This window comes from Branchiostoma belcheri, unplaced genomic scaffold (assembly GCF_001625305.1).
Source record: "Branchiostoma belcheri isolate BF01 breed outbred unplaced genomic scaffold, Haploidv18h27 scaffold24, whole genome shotgun sequence".
Taxonomy (NCBI): domain Eukaryota; kingdom Metazoa; phylum Chordata; class Leptocardii; order Amphioxiformes; family Branchiostomatidae; genus Branchiostoma; species Branchiostoma belcheri.
In genome coordinates this window covers 3,445,737-3,456,867 of record NW_017803843.1, presented here as the reverse complement: position 1 = coordinate 3,456,867, position 11,131 = coordinate 3,445,737, and the positions used below count along the sequence as shown (strand labels likewise).

The 11,131-nt window shown below is 42.7% G+C and overlaps 1 protein-coding gene across 1 annotated transcript; it reads left to right on the top strand.

The window, feature by feature from the left end:
* The first annotated feature begins 2,142 nt into the window (after positions 1–2,142).
* On the top strand, positions 2,143–10,327 carry LOC109471210 (DNA ligase 1-like). Its single transcript, XM_019770499.1, has 2 exons — positions 2,143–2,261; positions 9,164–10,327. Exons 1-2 carry the CDS (start codon positions 2,199–2,201, stop codon positions 9,746–9,748), a joined length of 648 nt encoding a protein of 215 aa, XP_019626058.1. The 5' UTR covers positions 2,143–2,198; the 3' UTR covers positions 9,749–10,327.
* Positions 10,328–11,131: the final 804 nt, after the last annotated feature.

The following is an 11,131-nucleotide window of genomic DNA, read 5'->3' as shown; positions in this document are numbered from 1 at the left end:
TGTTAGGGGGATGAATGGAATCTTCACTGCCGCGTCCTTGAGGGCCGTCGGTTTTCCCATGGAAATAAAAGCGAGAGTGGCGGAGAGGTCTGACTAATCGCTTCCTTACACATCACTGTGAGAGGAGACTTGAAAGGAAAGCGTTTATCCTTCCCCGCTGCTTTGCGCCGGCAGGGATGTTGTCCGAGGGAAAGCAAAGCTGTTTAAGTGTTTACAAAACCTTTGCAGTCCAAACACTGCTACACAGTTTCACTCCTTGGGTTTGAAGGGAAGAATGCTGCTGTGGAGAGGGGGCACCTTAAAGACGCTGGCTGTCCTCCTGAGTTATGGAGAGAGGAAGCTGGGAGAGGCGTGTTTGTTGTTGTACCCTGCTATCTGCTGCAGTGATGTCCAGAGGAAGGGAGGGAGACTACCCTGCCTTTTAATTTTACAGTCCACTGGAGACACTTCCCTAAACACTTTGGGCTTTACTGATTAATGTCGCATTAATTGCTCTGCCCTGTACCTTGTGCCCAATGTTGCTGCCTAGATTTCCTGGAGGAATTTTCCTCCTTAAGTTCCCTAAGACCTACAGACAGTACACTCTTTTCTTACTGCCATGAGTCGGAGGATGCCAGAATTCCGGAAGGAAGGTATCAGGGCAGAGCACTTGACTTGGTTTGTCCTGGCCGATCAGATTAGCACAGAGATTCCCAGCATTCCTGGGCGTCATGGACGAGGGGACCTGTTAAGAGACGCTTGTTGCCCCTGTGAGTCTACAAGTGTCGGGGCAGAATGCATGGGGGAGAAGCAACAAACAGATAGATGTCGATAGCAGCGGGAGGGGGGTGGGGTCGGCAGGGAGTATGTCAGGAATTGTGCCGTGTCACACAACACTTGTCACCCAGAGAAACAAACATGAACTTATCGGCCATCGAGAGGCATAACTTGCCACAACTTTGTCAAGCAGAACTGTTCTTTTTAGTGGAGTGCCCATCTGTAAATAGATAGGTAAGGTGATAGACCCTGTTTTCTCAGTCTATTCTCAGGTGGGCTATGCCAGGATGGTTGGAACCTTTTGGGGCAGCATCCTTGATGCCTTTTAGCCAAAACACAACCACTTTTTTCCCCACTTCACACAGAGTTCCCCAGCAGTACCCTTTCTTGGCTCACTCTGCAACTTGACACACAAAGAGCTGCAGGTATTTCAGAAGTTCAGGAGTCTTCAGCTATGAAGATTACTTTCATCTGTCTCTCCATCCTTCACCTGGCTTTATGATCTTGTTAGTTCTCGGGTACAAAAAGCAATGTTGAATTGAAAGGTCAACATGAAAACAGAGGTTTTGTACCTTTGTACACACAATTTCAGGTTGAGTGTCAGGTACGTTTTCCTCCCAGCCATCTGTTTTCAGATTGTCTCACTCAGAATTTGACTTACATGTAGAATGTCAGGGAAGAACCAAGGAAGTAAATAGTGGTGTTGCTCACGGTAGTTTCTTGGTAAACTCTCAGGTGAAGGTGGTAGGTGTTCATCCTTAAGTACTATTGTACTGAAACCTGAAGTCTGGGAAGGAGGTGATATCACCTGTTTAGGACATTGTGGCGGAAGGAATAGACGGCTAAGGAATGGTCATCTAGGAACTAACTTAGTCTTCCTCGCAGTGTTTACAATTTACAAGTCAATCTTTTTTTTGGTTTTGGAAAAAAAAGCACAGACCCTGCACCCCCACCCAGATTTTGTAAAGCCTGCTAAGGAGACTAAAGCTAACTCGCCTTCAAACACACCTGCATTTTACATGTACATGCAGAGCATCAGTGATCAAATTGTCCTTGGATGGGGCCTTAGGCCTTTGGGTCCTGTGTATGCCTCAGCCATCAAGATTCCAGCACACTTATCACAATAAGGATAGGGATGACACGGTGTGTATGATAAGTTCTTGACGACATTACAGGCTCATTCCAGGATGTTGTGTTACTGAACTGCCAATGACCAAATGAATGACAATCAGGGATTAGACTTCAGGTCAAGACTTTGTGAACCAGATCACAGACTTGAGTGTGACCTACTTATAAAATACTGGTAGATAAAAATGAATGGATGAAATGTGGGTTTATTGATCAGCAGAACACCAGCCTCTCCTTAAGGTGAAAGTTGCACATGTCTGATAGTAATTGTTGTCTTCTTCAGGGTTGAGACAGCCAAGAAGAAGGTGCAGGAAATGAAGGAAGAGAAGAAGTCTCAGGTGGCATCCACCCAGCGGAAAGCACGACCAGGAGGACTGGTAAGGAATGGCTTCATCTTCTGTAACTCATCTGTAATACTGACTTTTATCTGCATCATTTCTAATTACTACTGTACTAGTATTTTGTAGCAGTACAGCAAACTTGCATTGTACACATTGGGAATGACAGAAACACACACACAAATAGGCAAGAACAGTGGAATGAAGTAATGACCAGTGCTTTAATGCTTGGTTGGTCTCTTGACTGACAGGTCACAAATCATAATACCTTGTTGTTGTGTGGACTGATGACATGGTTTGTAAAGACCTATCCGCTGGCTTAGACAATTGTCAGGTCAGTTTCACCTAGACATGCATGGTCAAATGCACCTTGTCTGCCCATGAAGTACTCTGGCCACACCATCTTGTTTTGTTGGTTTTTGAACATTTAAAAGTGAAAGTTCAAGAAGATAACTAGATTAAAAGAGAGAGCTGGGAGATTTATCTGGACACTACCCCTGGTATTCTTTTAAGTAGCGCCAGTTTAAAATTTGAGCATGTGCCTAAGCTAAAACCCACTGTGCACGAAACTAGACCCTGACACTTGCTGGCAGTAGCTGGTATTATTAATCACTGTAACAGTGTTCTTTGTAATGCATTCGTCCCTATACCGAAGGGTTGGGAGGGACAGATAGGCATCACTTGTTTTGGGGACGGGCTGTATGATGCATTAGTTTGTTGATGGTGTAAACTGTGTTGGGACAGGGCCGGGGACTGGATCAGGACAAACTCAGAGGGGCAGGGATGGTGTCCGCGACACTTCCATTTTTACAGCTGTGTGTCCAGTATCACATTATTAAACATCAATAGATGATAATGAGCTGTACACATGTATTCTGCAACTTGTTGGAGCAACTTCTGGCTGCAATCCTGCTTTCTTCATGTCGCCTCTGTGTCTTCTTCCCTGCAATCAGCCTTAGCTATCTGTTTCTTTGCAGTTCTCAGATTCTACTTTGTGAAACAGTGTTAGAGGAGGCATGAAATCAGGCTGGCGGGGTAACAATGCCGTCTCCACTCCCCACGTACGGGAGAATTACAGCAGGCTAGACTGCTCGGCCTGTCTCTGGCCCGAAACAAATCCATCTCCACTCCCTACGTACAGGAGAATTATGGCAGGCTAGACTGCGCTGGCTGTCTCTGGCCCGACACAAATCCCACAGATTACCCCCAGCCCCTGCAGGAGTGAGCCCGGTGATCATCATTATTAGGCCACAATTAGCATCAGATCCTCCCCAACATTTCACAGCCTCCATAATTTCATCTGTCAATTAGGCGCTGGCATTCTTCTTGTGTGGAGACATTGGGACCAGACCACATTACCCCTGGGACCTGTGGTGCCAGACTCTCTATGCCGTTATTACATTTTTGTGGGCAAAACTTGGTGATCATTTTGAACAATCAACCACCACAGAGAACCAACTTATGTATCTATTCTTAAGCTGGAGATCGTATGCATGATAGGCAGCATAAAAACAATAAGATCAGATCTGATGATGAAATAAGCTGTGAAATATAACAGCATATACATCATTCAAGTTATGACACGCAGGGAAAATAATGATAGAATCTGCCCATTACTTGGTGTAGCAGCCAAATCATACCCCTAACAAGAGGGTACCCAGGTACAGTTTGGTCAGGTGTATGTCAAGGACTGTTACACTGGCAGAGGAAACCTGTCAGTAAGGCCAAGCAAATATCAGGAGGGCAGATTGTAATATTTCTGGCTATTTCATTTTTTTGACACACAACCCTGGAAAGTGGACAATAAAGACTGAGGAAGTCAGAAAAACTTATGATCTTCCATCCCAACTTCTGCTTGGAGCTCCATGCACAGTAACCTAAACTCCTGTCCTTCCCAGGTGTTAATCCTTTGTTTTCAGTCCCTCTGATGCGCATAATTCTCATTTCCTCCTTCCCTGTGATGTAATACGCCCTGTCCTGGTTCAATGTCAAACCCACTGGTCCATACTGTATGGCCTGTGTGGGGGGTCCTGATTACACAGTCTTTTACTGCAGTCAAACCTGTACAAGTGATCCCCTCTACATACAACACATGTATGGACCACCTGGCCATTTGGACCACTTTTTCACATCCCCTTAGATAATTTTTACCATTCACTGTTAACACAGTGATCACTTGTCCACATAGAGCAGATTTTATTGGTCCTGTTATTTTGACTCAATCTGAGAGGGCCCTTGCAAGGAAGTCAGGAGATGTGTATTACATTAGGAATGCACCAGGCATGCTTCAAGGTGACTACGAGTCACCGTTTCCAAAACACGGCCTTACCGCATTCTGGCAGCATACTACGCCAACCAAAGACGTGTGTTTTTGTTGCCATGTCAATGTTGGAATCATAAGCACAAAACAGCGAGCAGATTATTATTGGAATGAGCAGAGCACTTTGGACTAATCTCTCTGGCTGTTCACAGCTTAGAGGTACATATCCAATATTTTGTCAAAAACATCTCTGTTACATAGCGGATCATAATGAACCCAGCGAGGGTCTCCACGCTTCATTAAAAATGGAAAAATCTCAGGATTTATTCCAAAGATCTCAATATTTTAGACGAAATCTTGAGTTCTTATGAGACAATCTCAAGATCTTTCAGATCTTCATCTTAAGATGAAAATGAAAGGTCTCAAGATCTTTCCAAGTTGTTTTCAAAGCATCTTGAGATTTTTTCATAGCATCTCGAGATGCTTTAAAAATCTCAAGATTACTTTATAAATCATGAGATCTTTAAAAAAATCTTGATATTTTTTAAAGCATCTCGAGATGCTATGAAAAAATCTCAAGATGGTTTAAAAATATCTTGGAAGATCTTGAGACCTCTCGTTTTCATCTTAAGATTTTCTGAAAGATCTTGAGATTGTCTCATAAGATCTCAAGATTTTGTCTAAAATATTGAGATCTTTGGAATAAATCCTGAGATTTTTCCATTTTTAACGAAGCGTGGAGACCCCCGCTGGGGTTCATTATGATCCGCTATGTAACAGAGATGTTTTTGACAAAATATTGGATATGCACCTCTAAGCTGTGAACAGCCAGAGAGATTAGTCCAGAGTGCTCTGCTCATTCCAATAATAATCTGCTCGCTGTTACAAATATTTCTGACTTCCCCGAACGTGACGAAGGTTTGTCGGAAGCAGGAAAATTCTTGGGGGATCTTAGGTGTCAAGGGGAGGACAGCTTTGACGTTGAAGAGTTCCTTAAAGATGCCCTTACTTTGTTGGTTCTCCTAATGTTATCACAAGAATTACTGGGGGTCAGGATGGAGGGAGTGCCCTTCCTCAGTGGGTCTGTGGTAGAGTTGAAGCATGATTGACTTGCTCCATGGTCAGCTTTCTAGGCAAATATGTACGACCTGAAAGAGCTTTGGAGAGATTGTGAGTGACGTAACCCAATTTTCCCAGCTGTGAGGAACAGTAGGAGGGTAGGACATCACACTTGGACATACCATCTTCTTCTGACAGTCCATTTTCATCACCAGGCTTTTAGGGGGATCAGTGAAGGATATGAATAAGTTTTTGTTTTGCTTGATGGGCCGCACCAATATATTTTCTTGGTTCCTAGAAAATTAAAAGTCAAATTTCTGAAAGAAGTTGAAAACAGGGTTACGAGGAAAATTTGACTACATTCACCCCCTGATACAATATAAATCAACATACAGGTGTAGACCTTCCCCTCAGAGTCAGACTGTTTGTATGTTGATATTGTTTTGGCATCTTAACTCCGAGAACGAGGGACATCTCTTGTTGTGGCGGTGGTACAGGTTTGTTGGTTTGTGTCCATGTCAGGAGAGGAAGTTTTGATGCCCTGAGATGGTAGATAAAGCACACAGTATCTGTCAGGTTCACTCCAGACTGGCTACACATCACACTACAGAGGTGGGGGAGGTAACACACTGCTGAGTGATGGACTGGCAAGAGCTTCAAGCTGACAACCTAACTTTTGTTGGTCGTTGACACTTTATATATATTTATACCATTTTAAATTTTAAGGAAAAACATCACCAGTCCTCGGTTTTTGACAGAAAAATCAAAGACTGATCAATGGCCATTGCTAACTAGAGAAGGACTAAAAAAATATTTTTACATATTGACAAGGCTAAGGGCCTTAGCCTTGAATGTTTTTTACCAGTATTGTTCACATTGTTACATCTACATTGTACATGCATGTGTACAACAGTATCATAGTAACATAAATTTCTTTCTTTTAGGGTATACATATTGACATATTGAACAAGTAGAATTTATCTTTAGGATGGAACAGACAGAACCTTAAACTAGTGCTGCAGTGTGGAACAATTTACAGCCAAAGAAACGACTCAATTAAATTTGTTTCTTTTCCCAAAAATTTGGTAAATTCTTGCATTGTGCTTTGAAAAGTGTGAAACAAGGTCATTAGCTTGAAGTGATAATCATCTTACAGACATCACAGCTTTCTATAAGTGTCTGTTCCTCTGACAGAAAGGGTCCTTCAAGATTTTGAAGTTTTAAGAATGTGGCAGGCTTGTGTTTGATGTCTGTATTCTATGACAAGCTAAGCCCAGCCTGTAAGTTATACCAGCAGACTCTGATGTTATCATCTGAACTTTTCTCACCCTCAGGCCCAGTTAACCACACTTGCTGGTTCTGGTACTGCTGTGCTAAACACAAGGGAAGAAACTGGGGTGATGAAGATGATATGGGGCCTACATAGGGGATCCCGACAATGTCTCACACTAAAGTCAGCTTCCCTTCCCCAAGACATGTTAGTTGAATAACCTGATCAATGGTTATCATGTTCTCTAGTGAACTTCCCCTAACCTTCCCCCCAACCCTCCACAAGAAAAGTTGATCTGCCTGGACAAAGTTGATCATCCCTGCCCCCAATCTCTCCCAGGCCACTGATACATACTTTAAATTCATCTATTTTAATTGTGATGGGGGTTGATAAAAATACTAACATTAGAAGATTTACAGTATGTACATCAGTGACAGAGGGAGGAAATTGACTTGTCTCCTGGTGGAGGAAGGAGTCCTCACAAGTGTGCAGGTGATTTATGGCTGGCAGAAAACTGAACCAGAACTTCTTAATGGGGTGGGAAATCCTTGGCCTCCTGTGCTCCCATGCAGAACCTCGGCTGATGCCGTCTCTTCTCCCAGCCAGAAGAATGTAGATTTTAAGCCAAGGACCCTCTTATCTAGACAGCAAGTAGAGGTTATTAGGTCAAGGCTAAATGACTCCACCAGCTTCTTTGGTGGCAGAAAAATAGTCGAAATGGCCCAGTTGAAACTTCTTTGGCCAGCTTATTCCTCTGGCAAATGATTCATCCTTTGTGGCCAATTTCTGCCTTCATGTACTACCGGATAGCAGCCACCAAGGAAGTCTTTTGGAAACTGTGTCAAGGCTGCCCATTTTGAAACCTCTCAGAGTCAAGGTTAATTATGAAGTGTTGGCCATGACATTGGCAGGGTTAAAACCCTTCAAAATGGTGCTGTTATGATGCCATTTTGCATGGTGTTGGGTTTGTGGAATGCCTTTTTAACAGCAGGCTCTCAGGAGAAGTCCCCTTTGAATAACCTGTGCTGACAACATGAGGCAAGCTGGTCTCACTGAGGTGTGGGGGAAATGAATCTATCAAAGTTTGGTAACTTTGGTTTGGGCAACCATGTCTCTGTTGTTCCTTTGCGATGAAAGGTTTATTCTGTAAATACAGAAATTGTTGCCAGAGTGAGGGTGAATTCCGTATTTCTTACAAACTTGAAGTGGGTGAATCCGAGAAGCAATGAGTAAATTGGTGTGACCTGATATAAGGGGGAAAAATGGTGCAAAATGCCTTTCCCCATGGTCAATATCGTCAATTAATATGTGTGAAGCCATAGCCATACATAATGTACCTTAGCCATACATGCAGCTCATAGAGCAAAGCTGTAAGTATTTTTTATAGCAATGATGTGGGTTCTGTGGTCTTGCTGGTCTGTGTCTGATGAAGGTATGGAGTCCTGCCAGAGTTTTTGCCTTCAAATAAAAGCACCCACTGTCTGAGCCTGACACCACCCTGGTAGTAAAAGAAATGCCGACAGAAGAGTTTCTTGGTCATGAAGAATGATGCAAGTCATGTCCTTGAGAAAAAGATAAGAGCATAAATTCTTCAAGTGCCCTAAGCGTGCAAAACTGTCTGATGGGTAGGGCAAGAAGGGATATATGCGAGTTTGTGTCAACAGTTTAGTGCAAATGTTTTATATTATTGGAAAAGATATTCAGAACAAGACTTAACATTTGTTATCTAATGATGTTGGTTTGTTAGGCACTTCATTAAGTGAGTCTGCTCCAGTAGCGCTACAGCAAAAAACAAAACAACAACTTTCAAATGACTGCAAGACATTCTGAGAGGTTATTACAGTGTGTTTTGATGTCAAGTTTCTGGAAAGGTCAAGTACTGAAGTAACCAAAGGCAAAATCCATTAAGATCATTTGTTTCTTGACTTGTGACACACTGAACTGTCGTAGCCCCAGTGCAAACAAAAGTTATAGTGAATTGGAAACGACAATTGTTTAACATTCTAAAGCACTTCAACATGCTCCTGTGCACTTAAACTCAGCATGCAGTAGACATGCTTCACCTCACGTTGCAGTGTGTAGGCCTACTTTCCTATCTTGTATCTCACAACTCTCTCATTACTAGAACTCCTTTGCAAAACTAGTCTCTTTGTCAATTGACATTTTTACCAATTTGTATATTTCCATTTATCCAACTTCCATAATTGCTATCCTGAATTACATGATACTAGTATAGTTTACAAAACATTTCACATCTCAAAAGCAATCAGTCTTATGAAGACTACATACAAAAACAAGTAAGATGGGAAAGATGTGCTGTTCAGGACTAAGTGTGTGCTTCTTGTTTTCCAGAAAGCAAAGCTGGTTACCAAGTCAAAGTCCATAGATGTTCCCTTGAAGGAAAGCACAAAAACATCTAAGGAAGATGCCAAGGTTATTCCCAAGCAGCCTACAGTGAAGGAAGAAAAGCCTGAGGAGTCTAAATCTAAGGAACCATCCCCATCTAAGGAGGAGAAAGTGCTGAAGGAATCATCTTCATCCAAGAATGAAAAGGACGATGCACCTGTCCAAGAAAGAAATGAAGTAGCAGAGGAAAAAGGGAAGATGACTGATAAGGAGTCTTCGAAAGATGCTTTGGCTCAAAAGAGGGACATTGAGAGCAGTACAGATGCACCAAAGCAGAAATCTCTCAAAGAAAGATTCCAGGAACTGTCCAAGGAAAGGGAGGCAAAGAAACAAAATATTGCTAAGAAGTCTCAAGAAACCAGGACAACATCTTCTTCTTCTGAGACAAACAGTTCAGCTGAGAAGCCATCTAGTGAAAAGGAAACATCTAAGGAAGAAGCTTCTAAGGAGACGTCCAAGGAGGAGAAATCCTCCGAACTTCCAGCCGTTGATGAATCAGAGGAGATATTCCAGGATGGAGAATATTACTGACACTGGTGCAGCAAACATGTCATGTGTACTGCTCCTATCATCTACATGTTTGTTTGTTTTGTTTTGTTTCGGTTATTTATTGGTCTTCAAGACAACTGGTGGCTGCTTTCCAAGCAGGCGTATGGCTAGGAGGTACATGTACAACACAGGGCATGTATATGTGAAAATGCTGAAATAATGCTAACAACAACTTTATTGCCAATCATGCCTGGATGCTAATTACAAATAACAGTATACAGCATAGGTCTATGTTGTACATTACAGGTGGAAAACAAATAGAATAAGGAATAATATCAATAAATGTGGAATAATTAGAAATGTGGAATGCTATTTCTATTGCTATACCCCAGTATCTGGTATTGATGGTTTTTGAGTCCCTTTTTTCTTCCATATGAAAGGTGTCACAATACAGGTTACTGGTACTGAACATGAATGTTGAAATTCTACTGTGATCAGGCCACACTGTTGTACCACGCCTGTCCCAGGAAGGTAAGCTCCAAGCAGATGTAAGGATCCCCCCTTATTATCTATGTTTTCTGCCTGTTTTTGCAACATTGGTACAATTTTCCAGTACAATTTTCCAGTAAAGAGTAGAAAAAAACAGGTGATTACCAAGATCACTGGGAAGTATCCGTGTGGGGGGTAGGTGGGTGTGACATTATCAGGTATGGTTATCACCTGATGATGGGCTTGGCTCACATAGTTGGGTTGGGTGAGTCTGGTGAGTGTTGGGGTGGGTAGGACAGGTAGGGCCATCAGGAGCTGTCAGCCACAGAACTACCGAACAGCATTCCTGCCCAATCTTGTCTCTACATCGTCTCCACTGCCCTGTGGCTCCCTACTACTTCCTCCTGCTGGTTTTTCTACTGTCTCTCATGAAGCCTGCCACACATCCAGGACCTTCCCATGACTCTGCTCCTGACCACTCCCAACCAAGGCCAGTGCAGGGTTGGCAGTAGCCCGGAATCCATCCTATTCTTGTTCAAGTCATTCCACTGATTGCATCTAAACAGATGACTTTCCTAGGGTTTTTTGTCAAAATTTATAGTCAGCTGGTCTAGAAGCCACACTTGTGCTCAGAGATTGCATTCTGTAGTAGTCTTCAATCGACTAGGATTATGTTCTGCTGATATGGCCAGATACAGCATTACTGGCAGATTAAAGGATTAGCTTGATAATGCTTATGTTCAGGTTTGTTAATCTCCAAGCAGATGTGTGGCATTTTTTCCGGCATTTTTACCTTCGCCAAGAAGGTTATGTTTTCAGGGGCGTTCGTGTATGTGTGTGTGTCTGTCTGTCTGTCTGTCTGTCTGTAAACACGATAACTTGAGAAGGCCTTGATGGATTGTCTTGATACTTGGTAGGTGGGTAGGTCTTGATGAG